This window comes from Trichogramma pretiosum, unplaced genomic scaffold (assembly GCF_000599845.2).
Source record: "Trichogramma pretiosum strain Unisexual culture from Peru unplaced genomic scaffold, Tpre_2.0 scaffold4, whole genome shotgun sequence".
Lineage (NCBI taxonomy): Eukaryota > Metazoa > Arthropoda > Insecta > Hymenoptera > Trichogrammatidae > Trichogramma > Trichogramma pretiosum.
In genome coordinates this window covers 3,651,723-3,665,468 of record NW_019641688.1, presented here as the reverse complement: position 1 = coordinate 3,665,468, position 13,746 = coordinate 3,651,723, and the positions used below count along the sequence as shown (strand labels likewise).

Sequence of the window (13,746 nt, the reverse complement as noted above, 5' to 3'; positions counted from 1 at the left end):
GCCGCCGCCGCCACCACCACCGCCGCAGTCGCTGCGGCTGCTCGCGCCAACAGCCAAGATCGCTGTATACGATCCCTACTCCCGCGGCGTTTGCCATCCGCGTGTGCACGTATACAGGCTGCATGGCACGCACACGCTCCAAGGCTCGACGGCGCCCCCCATTCATCTCTGCGCTAGCTCTGCACTCGCATATAGGTAGGCATGTGTTTTAATAATTTTTTTTTATTTTAAAACAGTACTTATAATATCTATAAGATGCGGATGCTTTGATGCATCGCCATTTATTTACCATCGATCGATTTTACAGCTACTATCATTGGCAGGCTCAATACAAACCTTTGGACTTTAATTGAGAGTTTGGAGCTTTTTCGTGTGTCACGTATACGTAGCCCTACAGAACTGGGCTAAAAATGGTGTGCGATCGGTTGCCGTCGAGCACCCCCCGTCGCGAGCTCCTGATACAAAGTCGACTCGCACCCGACACAATTGTTTTATTTGAGATTCGGATCGAGGCACAATGGTTACTTTCTGTATATTACGTTTTTAGCGGTACAATTGGCAATAATTATTTTTTTGCAAACTCGTGAAATCGACGCAAGTATGGACGAGCTGCGTTACGCCCGCATATTTCGTCGCGTCCTCTCTCAAATGTATAACGTAAATCACAGGATAAGCTCGTAGTCGCTGCAGCTGAGCGTGTCGGCTACGAACACGAGCTGCGCGTCAGCTGATGCGTGTTATTGTTGACACCAACACCTGCGTACTCGTCTCCGATACATGCTTGTACCTAGCCATAGCTTATTTACAGCAATATTATACTCGACGTGTACGTGGTACGGTAGACCGGTATAACGCGTCACCGAGGGTCAAGTCCGCGCCGATTCTCACGAGCTATTTTGCGATACGTATTATACGTATATGCGCGGCGCGAAGCGCCACTCGACGAGCACAGAGAGATAATATTGTAATATAAGCAGCAAAACGCCTACCATATCCATCCCTTCTATACCAATGCCGCGTACCGCTCCCTCCTTGGCTTTCCGAGTCGCGCACACGCAAGCTCGCACACGCCACGCTATAAAATTGAAAACTTTTGCCTGCCAACTTTTGCTCGAGGCGTATATACACAACGAGACTATATACTTATATACTTGTGCGAGGGAGGCAATACACTGGCAGGTATAAATTTGCGCCGAGCGAGCTTCCGAGCCATGGACGCGTCGCGCGCAGCGAGGGTGAAACGCAGCCACAGCCCCTGCGATGTATATATATATATATTGCGCGCGAGCAAACAAACCGACGACGATGCAAAGAGACACGAGAGACGGAGTAATTTCCCAAAAGTGCGCATTAACTGGCTTACGTGTATATATACAGTCTATACGCGTACGAGAGAGAATAGGAAAGGCATTTTTGTATCGCCTGTCTGCGCACCCCTCGCTTTTCGTTTATATATCTTTTCTGTCTCTCTTTATCTCGAGCAGCGCCCTATATAATGCACCAGTCCGATCTTAATCACTTAGTCCGAGCTTTTATCTTTCATCTTGACATTAGGTTCTCCTTTTTGAATCGATCGAAAGCGCGCAAGGCGCTCGTTGACTAATGTAAGATTGCGCTTTAATTGAATCGCGCGCGGCTCGTGCTTCGAATTGCCTTCGAGTGCTTCGTCACAGCCACGCGTCCGACGATACGCGCTAACCGATTTCATTTGATATTATAGTCTCGAGCGAGCGAGTTGAAACAACGAACGCGCGTACATGTAGCATGACGAAATCATCGCCAGTGGCCATTAATTACGAAACGTGACAAATACTCGAGCAAGTTTTAATTAGTCACCGGCGAGCGCGCGCGCGTGTGAACTCGCCTCGGAAAGGCAAATAATACATAAATACGCAGGAGGCCTATCTACGAGACGCGCTGCAATTCAAGTTTACACGCGTAACAAGAGAAATAAGCCGCTCCGACGCAGCTCGCCTACCTGTATAGCCCATTATACACACCGCGTGCTTAGGCGTGTACAATTGACGATCGGAAGTGCGCGATTAGTTGCTCCTCGGCGTGCACTGCACGAAACTATGTTCGCCGCCGCGAAAAGCGACACTCCGGCTCGAATGTACCTTCGTGTACGGAGCAGCCACTGTACTATAGCCACCCACGAGAGCAGCCGCAAAAGTGTATCTCAAAGAGAGAGAGAGAACAGCTATGCCAACGGCTCGAATTTCCTCGGCCCGTCCGATCACGCTCGCTCGCTTATATATTTTATTCTCATTTTTCATCCTCATCGCGTCATTGCATCATTGCATTGAATAATTTCTATACGCTTCGGATGCGCTTGGCTGCATTTTGTTCTCTCTCTCTCTCATTTTGGATGGTCAATTTTTGAGTTGAGCCGCGGCGGAAGTCAACGTTATGCGCGACGATGTGCATTTCCATTTATATATACAGAGAGAGAGAGAAGAGAAGAGCTGGCATGAGAATGCAGCTGGGACTCGAGAGCGCGAGCATCGCCGCACGCCATCGGTGATACCTTATTTTACTTTCTCTCTTTGTCGCGCGTTAGCGGCAGCAGCCTCGATCCGTACTTTTCGCATGAATGAAGTGCAGCTAAAGAAACGAGCGGCACTCGAACTCGTTCAACCAATTAACTCCAGTCCAACTTGTGTTCCTTTTTTCTTTTTCCTTCTTGCGCTTTTATGCGTTTTTCTCTTTTATTCGATTGATCTCTCGATAGCTGGTACTCTCATTGCTATTGTTTATCGAATAAATTTATCCATCACTCGAGCGCTCATTTTTCGCTAAAAACTTAGCTAATGAGAAAAAAAGAAAAAACACCTCTTAATGAGTCGTCTTTGATGTACAGCGATTTTATGAAGTAGTGGCGATAATATATTGCGAAAGTATGGATCTCGGTTGAGAGATGAATATTTGACGAGGAGCACTTTACGACTCCCGTAGAGAAATGAAAAAATTATCGTCGGGCCGATAAAAATTATTTCGAAGAATTGGAAACAAAGATTCAAGTGGACTCGATGTACTCGTTGCTTCATTGATTTTGTTCGGATATGACTAAATGACTAAATGCGCACGACGATGATGATCGGCGAATGCGAATATTCCTTATCTTATCGCGATTCTCCGCGAGTAGAGTAGAGAACAAGGTACCGATTTATTTGAAGAGAAACAAAACAAAAAATAAATAAAAATAAAAGACAATAATAAAGCACGTACAGGTAGGATGTTAAATGAAAAGAATCGAGCGCTATAAATAAAGGTGATTTTTATGTGCTTGAAAAACTCATCAGTGAATGCGTACATGTGTGCCCTGTGTAAGTGTGCGTGCGCAGAGGCAGGATCGATGGGAGCGGCGGCGCAAAATGAACAAGCAGCCCCGAGTGTATAATACGCGTATACACATACACTTTGCTATACGCATGGGTGCCATATGGTGCAGCGCATAAAGGCGCAGGCCATCCCGGTATACCGGTTTTACCTCTCTTCCCTCTTTCGGAGGAGTACGTGTGTGTATATATACATAAACATGCGAGGAGCTCTGAGTGAGCGAGAGACAGAGAGAGACTTTGTGCGAGCGAGCGAGCATAGAGGAGAGCCGCGGTTCAGTGTACTTTTCTCTCTTAGGTGTGCGAATCGCACTCGAGTCGTTCCCTGGCCACTGCCACCGCTGCTCCTGTGTCTCGCCAGTATAGAGTGCGAGAACTACTTCAATTTATTATATGTATATATATGCGAATGCGAGTCGTGCATCGAGGAGCTGTTGGAAAAATTCCGAGCCCCGTTCGATCGTTATCGCGAATATGGATTTCTACTTCTAATGTACCGCGCGGATGACGAGCGATCGATTTCTAGTCGCAAAATTCGAGGGCCGAAAATGCCCTATCGGTATGCCCATCGAGCGATATCGATCGATTGACCCGTCAAAGAGAAACATCGACTGCCTCGACAGCCCCTTAAGTGGTGAATATAATTCATAATCATACCGATCGGTCGCAATAACGTGCGCATAACGGTTGGCCATCCAGCGAGTAATAATCGTTGCCGATCGCGATGCGTCGTACTATTATATATATAGTATATACGAGTGCGTTTCATTGAGAAAAGAGAGAAAGCGAGCGAGGCAGCTGAGCAGCAGCTCACGGGCGCATATATATGTACACGCGCAGTATACAGGGGCGCAGCTCACCTCCACTCACGCGTTCGCATTCCATTCTTGGCTGCCTTTTTTTCCTTCCGCTATATACACTCTTCGAACCAGTCCCAACGCGTTTCAGCTTCTCTCTTTCTTTTACTCACTCAACGCGTTTCGGTTTATATACCTTAGATTTGTGGCTGTGTGTGTAGCGAGCGCTCGAGAGTCTCAGTTCGTCGGCAATTCAGAGCTGCATCCAATAGCTATTGCTCGCGCGCGTGCCCTTTCATTCTCTCTCTCTCTCTTTCTTTCTCCGCTTCGCGTTCGCGTGCAAAGGAATCTCACGAAACGACGACGACGACGACGACGACGTCGCGACTCACTTCCGTTCTCTGTATATATACTCGTTCGGAGTGCAGATTCGCAGCACATACAGCCGCTTAACGCCGCCGCCACCGCCGCTCCGGTCTCATTGTTAGGATACTTGCGCGCAGCTACTATACATACCTGCGTGTATATGTACATTTACTTTTTTTTTATCCCTCTATGTACATTACTATATGCAGCTTTTCGTGCTCTCGTCAACTATTATTGAATTCGTTTACTGCGGGTCGACTTACCTTCATGATCGATATCGTATTATATACTTGGCTCGACCATTCGTGCGGCTGGGCTATTTATTGCCGAAAATCCTGGCCAGCTATTCCCAATTGCAAAACTACTGCGCCTGACCAATGCTCTATAGACAGTTTAGTTCGAGTACATGACCCTTAGCTGAGCTTCGAATCTCCCGATCGACAAAATAGAAAACATTAGCTTCGCTCGATTTTCGTTCAATGACTCGATATTATGCTTTTTCCTACATTTCCTCCTTGATTCTCTCTCTGCCTAACGAGCCTATCATGTGTATGACTATGTACTTCTACAGTCAGTATACAGAACGAGCATGACACACTTTGAGCGCCGCTATTATGTATGACAAGTACTCGCGTATAAATTCGACAGTTATTTCGTGCAAAGCTCATCCCTTACTCATGTCTGTAATATTACCTTGTATACATTAGGCCCGCAAATGCTTTTGTGACGGACAATTTCAACCGGACATAATTAATACCTTTTGCATCTGTCCCGTTTCGAAGCAAACTGCAGCTTTTCGTACGCATCGATTGATTGATTTTCTTCGTATAATATATAAGCACAGCCGTCTGCGGAGTAATTAATCAATTGAATCTCAGAACAGCTTTTCGCTTGTTTTCGCCATTCCCAGAATTTACTCATCGTCCATTATCCTATTAAATGTATGAATTGATTGGACATTTAATAGGAATTAAAAGTAATTTGACCATCGCGAAAAGTCAATTTGATGAAAATATCAATGTACAAATTTATTGCTCGCAAGGTCAAAGTAATGCACTTAGAGTTGCTATCCAGCTCTCTTGCTACGAGTTGATTAAATTGACCTCATTTTTCCAGTCAAGATTTCACTAACTTAACTTTTTCGAGTTCGTTGGAAGTAATTCAATCATCGTTACTATATGATGAGAACAAAAACTATGTTTACATGTCGAGTAAAATTTATAATTTAATTACGCAAATTTACAAAAAAAATAATATTATATTCTCAAAGATTAACATTTTTCAACTAAAATGCGCGAGTTTGCAGCTCTTGTGCTCGAGGCAGACGTCGTAGCAACACTTTTCCAGGTGTCCATCGCACTCGTCGTCTCCGTCGCAGGGCTTGGGCTTTGACCACTCGTAGAGACTGCGAGGGCAAGACGGACGTATCTCCGGGCAAGATTTCTTCACCTCCTCTTCGACGACCTCTTCTTCTTCTGCCACTGCGTGCTCCAACGGGGGATGATGCATCGGTTTCGCCGGTGACCATGACGAGCGTTGAAATATCACCGGCAGCAGGTAGCTGATCCACGGAGTAGTGGTCCAGAGCCACGAGTCGTCCATCATCTCCTCCAGGCTCCAGCTCCACAAGGATTTTTTTTTCTTTCCACTTGGACAGCAGTAATATTGCTTACCTTCTTTACACCAGTACTTGCAAGGCTTGGTGTTTTCCCAGGGCTTGCACTCCGCCACGGCAATGAGCAAAGTCACGCCCACTACCTAAATCCAACAATTTATCATTTTCATTTTCATAATGTTCAATAATTGCAAGTAAAAAGTATTCATGTTTTGTTTCAAAAATTAATTTTTAATCGATGAAAATACCAATTTTGTACACTTTTAACATACAATATAGTTCATTACTTGAATTCAATACATGCTTGGAGTACCGCACATTTACGATTGGTTTGCAACAATTTACCTAAATTGTAGATTTTAGCATAGCTACTGTTCAGTTCAGCGATAATAACAACATCAATAGACAATATTTCGTTAACGTGAAATTATATATCTATCGAAAGTGTCCTTTATTTTATTTATTTTTTGCTCTTGAAAAGAAACTACTTTAAAAAAATTATACACAAAAAATTACTTAGAACTGATCAAAGACTGCGCCTGGATTTTTTGGATATATTTTTGGATCCCTAAAAAAATGACTTCGAAAATTCTGAAAAAATATTGGCGTAATTTTTTATCGATTCAAAAAATTTTTTCCATGTTAAACTCGAAATATTAATGCAACTCAATTCATTTGAAAACTTTGCAATTTTTTAACTCGAAAAGTAAGCACTGTACGATAAAATGTTTTACAAAAAAAGTTTTTAATGTTGATAAAAGAATCCACCAGACTTTTATGATATATTAGGGCTATCAAGGGGAGGAGAATGGGTAGAGCAAAAAAATTAAAAGTAAACTAAGGGACACTTTCTTTTATGTATAAGTATCAGCGTCTTAATACACATTAGCATTTATAAAATACTGTTGTTCATATAATTAGTTATATTACTAAGAACTTTAATTGACATTTTTTCATACAACACAAATTTTAAAACTTATTCTTAAAACGCAACACTGTTTCTCAACGATCAATAACGGTAAAACGATTTAATATGTATTAGGTGAATTTTTCTAACCAGAATATGGGGCGTTTTCAGCCAAAAATGCATTTTACTCGCTTAAAAACAAAGTCGTGTAGAGAAAAAAAATATACACGCAAACATGCGCTCACAAGTCAAAATATTACAATGCACTGAGTCAATCACATAATACAGGAGCTGTACTTATACACCGAGTGTCTCCTGTCCCCCCTACGTGCGATTTTAGATAGAAAAACTTTCTTCGTTTCACCCCCTGTAGACATAAATATGAAAAAGACATCGAGTCGTCGTAGCGAACGGTACCGTTTTTAAAATATCAAGAGATATATTCGCCATTCATTCGGCTACTTTATTGTTTTGTGCGGTCGGCTACAGACGTAAGAGTATATCAATGGCAACTCGAGTGTTTGCGGCGCGAGTCGTTCGCTTGGCGTTTTTATGAAGCGCCAGTGCGACCCTCATCTGTCTCAACATTTGCTATAGCACAAACACTAACTTAAACAATATAACACTTGCACGTACGACATGTTTTGTTTGAGCTTCATAAAACGAGAAGTGAGTCCTACTTTCAGACCAATGACTTCTGCATCGTGAATCGTGATTGAGTTATGAACTGAGCATCTCAGTTGGTTGCTATATTATTGATACGCACAGCCGAATAATAAATTATTTGACTGTTTTAAAATTGTCAATTGTCTTTGCAAGTCTTGATACATTTTATGTATTGAACATACTTGTAGTGCATTTGGTATATATATATTTTTTTTCAATTTTTCAAGTAAGAAGAGTTTATGAATTATTGTCCTAATCAAGATATTTTGATATAGAATAATTACACGATTGAATTGCAAGACATGCCTTTGCCAAAATACCAATTTACATATATTTTATATATATTTTATATATATAATGACTTGTTTCTTGAAGCTTTCAGACTATAGAAGTTTTCGTAAAGTCTATTTAATAGATTATCAGTTTTTGTTTTCAGTAAGATTGCACTAGGTGAGTTTCTTAAGAATAGTTACATAGGCACAATAATACTCGATACGTTCCACCGCACGAGTCGTCATGCGTCAACATTGCAAAAAGTATAGACAATAAAATGTATTTGGCAATAACAAATAATTATTGAACAATGTCCGCTCGAAGGAGATGAGTCAAGGGCACATGTGATCGATGAGTCTCGCAAGTTTGGCTATGTCCTAGGAGGCACTAGTTTTCACGACGGTGGTTTCAGCTGGTTGGAGGGACTTTTTGGTCAGCTCTTGTTTGGCACGTCGGCGTTTATTGAGCAGGGCGTTATTGGTATTGTCGAGCTGCTTCAAGTTGGCCGTGTCGTAGTCGACGCGCATCGTCGCCAAGGAGCGCGTCATTTCCTCCTGTATCTCGGGCCAGGTCTCCTCGCTCTCGCGAAGCATGCGGCCAGTGTGCAGCGGCGTTGCTGGCACTTCCGTGTGTTTCTGCAAATAAGAAATAGGCAATTGATAAACCCAACAATTAACGAGCGTATTCACGACGTTGAAACTTACGGCGATCCACTTGTTTTTCATGATGCCGTCGATGGCGATGCGTTCCAGTGGATCGACGCACAACATCTTGCTGATGAGTTCGCGGGCGTCAACGCTCACGTTGGTCCATTCGGGATCTGGAAATTCGTATTGACCCAGTCGAATACGTTTCTTCATACCTGGTGATATGACTAACCCGTGATTGCTGTAGAACGGTGGAAAGCCGCACAGTCTGAAATTGTATTGGTAAAATTTAGCAAGAGGTGCGTTCGATTGGAAATTCATAGAAATGTGTTTACTTACAATATGTACATTATGACACCCATTGACCAAATATCGCAGCTTTTGTCGTACTTATCTGGACCTAACACTTCAGGAGCTGAGTAAGTAAGAAAAAATATAAATTAATCTGTAGTATAGAATTGATGATAAACAAGTATCAAAATATTTTCCCAATTCTTACCAACGTAATAGGGCGTATAACAAGGTGTCTGTAGAGAATCTTTCAAACTGGTCTCTTTAGCAAATCCAAAATCTGTCAATTTTAATACACCAAACATGTCTGCGAATGAACAAACGAGTTTTCATAATACTATTTGGCATAATCGGATATAATTATATGTTTAATTAGAAAATGAAAATACCAACCAGGTTGAGTATAGAGTAAATTTTCTGGTTTCAGATCCCGATGCGCAATGTTGTTGTCATGGAGACTTTTGACTGCAATGCATATATCGTACATTATGTGTGCGGCCTCTGAAACAGCAAAAGCAAAATTTTAGACAACTGGTATTTAAGATAATTTCCAAATCTCCGTAATAAATTAAATATAAACTGATGAGTAAGGAAAAATATTAAAGTTTTTCCAATTACCTCTCTCAGTGAAAGCACCATCCTGCCGTTCTTGTATCCTTTGAAAAAGTTCGCCACCTTCCATACTAAATCAAGGAATACATTTTTAGAGGAAATTTTTAAAATTTTTCATTAAATTAAAATGATACGAACCATTCCATGACGATAAGTAGACATTTTTTGCCACCATATGTGTTCTCGTATACATCCTGAATCTGGACGATGTGTTTGCAAGTCCTCGCCGCTCTCCAGTGAAGCTCGACTTCGCGCCTAGCCTTGACGCAATCGTGCAAAACCTACGTAAAAATAACGCATCCAATATAGTACGTGTATAAACTGTGTGTCTGTTTATAAGATCCAAAAAGACATGAATTTTTTACGCATCCGAGAAAGAAAGGACGTTATTTTCGTATAAAATTCAATGAGGCATACAGATCGTTATGTGTAATTTCCTCGTTATTTTTACGATTGCAGTTGCAACGTCGAATATTCTCTCTATCACTTTGTCTTTCTGTCGACAAATCGATAGTTTTACAGGTCACGAATAATCGCGCGGCACTAAGAACTCACTCGACGATGAAAATAAATCGCGTATAGACGAGCAAGGCTAAAATTAACGTTTTTTTCTTGAGTAAGTAATCAAGCCTGCCACTTCTCTTTATTTATTATTTCACTTATGAATTGATATGTCATACTCGACGCGACAAGTGAAAAGTGCACATAGAATTTCGAAGCCTTAGAAAAATAATCGAGCGCGTTTACGGAATTAAAGTGTTACTTTCGTCGTTCATAGTATATAGAGACATCGACGAGAAGGGAAGAAAGGCAGACGCGCGTCACGAATCGACCGGTCGAGTATTAAAGGCTACCCGATAATGAGATAATAAAGGATATAGCATTACATCGCAATGCTCAAGAGTGAGAGCTGCGATCTGAGTCATAACTTGATACGGATTGATCGATCGCTTTTCGTGCGCGCATACGAATTGTTACTCATTGAAGCCTAAACCCGCTCATTAACATGCGCTCGAATTCAGTCTTGAAAATTTAAAAACTGAAAACTTGCTTCAGAGAGACGGTGAATCGTCTGACTTTGGCTCAACGTTCGGCAAGCGAAGATTAATTCAATCCAACGGTTCTCGCGCGAATCCGAAGAAATGGCAATGTAGCCGCGTGAGTAAACGATGTTTTTGAGCTTGCGTAAACACGAGCTACGATCTTGCAGGGTCATAAATTAGCTATCGAAGCATGCGACGCATTGTGCGCACGCGTGTTTTGCACCTACATATACATAACAATGTAGTATACGCACAAAGTCCGAGAGTGCCTCAACAGGTGTTGGTGCACGCGCGCGTGCTTTACAGATATACATATAAACATCGATACAAAGAAACGCGTCGATGAGCAAAAGCAAAAAAAACTTGGCACTGGCTTATCTAATCGCGAGATCGTTAAACAAGACTGTGCGAAATTTGAGTCTCTGGCATCGAAGTGCGAGCGTAATTTTTGCCGCAGATAAGCACGTGCACAAAAAAAATTAAGAAGAGGAAGTCAGCCAAGAGAGCGTTTAAAGGACTCTTGTCTCGTGCCAACTACTGACCTTGAGGGCGTACTTCTTTTTGCTGGTCCGGTCGCAGCACTGGACGACTTTGCCGTTGATGCCGAGGCCGAGCACGTGGTCGCTGATGTCGTAGTGCTCGATTATGGGCACCGTCTTGGGCAGGCACGGCTTGTGGTTGTCGAGGGATATCGGCGGCGGCTGCCCCGGCGGCAGCTCGTTGTTGTCGAGGTCCGACATGCCGCTGGCCAGGGGCTCCATGCGGGTGCAAAGCACCAGCGGCGGTGGCGGCGAGCGTCTCCGCCTCGACTTTCCGCCTCCTCCTCCGTTCAGCTCGGCGCTGCCGGTGCGCTGCTTGCAACGCTCTGTAAAACGCGAAAACAAAGGGCTCATTGCAATTACTATTCACGAGTCTTTTTACAATGCGTATAAACGCCGAGTCCGAGACTTTGCTCGGAGATGCGGCCGCAGCACCTGACAGACGTCAACTGATGTGCTTACTCTCCCACTCTCTCTCGAGCGATTACGAAACGTTCGTGGCAATTTCTTATCTCCGATCCGCGAAAGTGACAACCGCCGGGCGGACTATTACGGCGCGAGAATCAGCGCATTCGGAGCACATGACATGCCTACCACGCAGCTACAGGTAGCACAAGCAAGTGGCGCGCAAAGCTTTGATTGTAGCTCTCGAGCTTTTCGAACGTCAAAACTAATCAATCGATCCTACAACTCCGCTACTTTTGCATTTAATAACATTTTTCAACGGGTGCGTTTACCAATATAAACTACTATATCCGATACACGTATCTAGGTAAAGACACGTGCAATTTGAATGAATATTAGCGCCAATCGATCGAAACTTTCAAGCAGCTCGTGCACGATAGGCGCGCAATTTACTAGCAAAAATTCGAGGGCAATCAATCGAGCTCTCGCTTCACGAGAGAACACGTGCTGCAGATTTTCATATAAGCGGATTAACAATAACGAGCGATAGTAATCGAGGCGCTTCTCATCGAGCTCCCGAGGCGCAAGGCCGATTCACCTTTGCCCGTCGCGTTTTTCCATACGACTCACCTTCGTCAATTATGTAACGGAGCGAGTAAACTTACGATATCGAGAGACTTTGTATGGAGAAAATAGTCGCTGACGAGCGCACACGTCCATCGGGACTAAAAATAATATTCTCGACTAGAGTCGATTCGATTCGAATAATGCAACTGACTGCCAAAAGTCCGCGTGTGCTGTAAAAACGGCTTATCGGAACGAGCGACTGTGTCGATGAATACGAGTATCGAATTTGTTTTTTTACTTTATTGCGATATCTCGCCTAGCATACCGCTTTCAATTAAAGTGAAACTTTTTTCATCGGCACTGGCAATTGCTACATCGAGGCTCGTTTTCGCGAGCACACACGAAAATTGTAATGAGCAGCGACTTTGAGAAAATTTATGGTAATTTATTTGACACTTTGTGCGGTGTATTTACGTCTTAGCGCACGAGTTTTAAGCTATTTGAATTTCAAACGAAAAGCAGCGAAAAACGAGCAAATATTCGAGCGCAAACTGGTCATGGGTTTCAAAAATGTCCGTGCAGATCAAGATAGAAGACGATTGGCTGGGTGTGTAGCATCAAACCATATAGTGTACATAAGATACAAGTTATAGGTATATGTGTACTCACTAGTTCCACGCTGAGGCTCGGCCGTTTTTGCTGCTATACAAATTGGCAATGATGCTGACACGATGCCGCGGTCGAATCCAGTCCTTCGTGCGCAATTTTCATAAGCCAAGGCGAAATCAAGATTATTGCGTTATCGCTATGTCGATCGTGTCGATAAGCGTGGAGGAGAGTAGGGAGCCTATATGCTACTATTATTGCTCATATACAGGATGGACATGTATGCGGAGAACAACGAACGACGCCGAAGAGCAACTGCGGCGCGGATTTTCGTCTGCAGTGGTGTGCGCCTCTCTCGCGATAACCTGAATCCGCCGCCGCCACCGCCGCGCAGTGCAGAAATAACAATGTATATAAAGTAAGAATCGATATGCACACGCACCGCCCCGACCGAGCACCGACTGCTGCGGGTCGACTGCAGTGCCGTGCCTCTACACACTTGTAATTACACTCCGCACTCACATACACGACATCCTTATACAACTGACACTATAGACAAGTTATGCGCGCGTGTGTGTGTTTACTTGGCACAAGATGTTCGTTTTGCACCGCCGCAGCTTTACTCGCTTTAATACTCTCTTTCTCTTTCGATACTCGGCACGGCCGCCGATCTATGACATCATCTCGCGGAGACGTAGCCACCGTCACGGTCTCTTTGTTTATAAATAACAGCTTCACTTAGTGCCTCTTGCTCATTACCTATATTATATTATCTCGTATACTCGTGATACTGCGGCTACGGCTCATTGGCTTATGCCAGCAAAGACGTTACTGACACTTTCGAAAAGCCCACGAGTCTCCCACCCGCGAATGACACTCGGAAATTCCACAAGATATGTTGTGCCTTCCTCGAAGCATATAGGTACAGGGCACGGAGGCAATTGTGCCCTATTACACATGGTTACGTTAAGAAGGAGATGCGTTACGTCTTCTGCAGTTCGTGTGCGTAAAGCAGCTGCGGTCAAAGTATGTAAATTGTTGGAAGCTTTTTCTACCAACAACGTCAACTATACT

The 13,746-nt window shown here is 43.4% G+C and overlaps 1 protein-coding gene across 2 annotated transcripts; it reads right to left on the bottom strand.

Annotated features, from left to right (window-relative positions):
• Positions 1-7,877: 7,877 nt before the first annotated feature.
• On the bottom strand, positions 7,878-13,705 carry LOC106650361 (MAP kinase-activated protein kinase 2). Of its 2 annotated transcripts, none has more exons than XM_014368312.2 (9): positions 12,736-13,705; positions 11,098-11,420; positions 9,651-9,793; positions 9,519-9,583; positions 9,294-9,401; positions 9,109-9,207; positions 8,949-9,024; positions 8,667-8,877; positions 7,878-8,597 (listed from the first exon to the last, which is right to left on the bottom strand). In XM_014368312.2, the coding sequence occupies exons 2-9, from the start codon at positions 11,314-11,316 to the stop codon at positions 8,340-8,342; spliced, it is 1,179 nt and encodes a 392-aa protein (XP_014223798.1). In that variant the 5' UTR covers positions 11,317-11,420; positions 12,736-13,705; the 3' UTR covers positions 7,878-8,339. The 2 variants fall into 2 exon arrangements, with proteins under 2 accessions (XP_014223798.1, XP_014223797.2); XM_014368311.2 differs by lacking the exon at positions 12,736-13,705 and adding an exon at positions 12,165-12,252.
• Positions 13,706-13,746: the final 41 nt, after the last annotated feature.

Coding starts and splice junctions, on each gene's coding strand:
- LOC106650361 (XM_014368311.2), bottom strand. CDS start 12,219: ATGGACGTGTGCGCTCGTCAGCGACTATTTTCTCCATACAAAGTCTCT. Junction 9,584..9,650: donor CTACTTATCGTCATGGAATG/GTTCGTATCATT, acceptor TCCTTGATTTAG/TATGGAAGGTGGCGAACTTT. Junction 8,878..8,948: donor GGTGTCATAATGTACATATT/GTAAGTAAACAC, acceptor ATACAATTTCAG/ACTGTGCGGCTTTCCACCGT.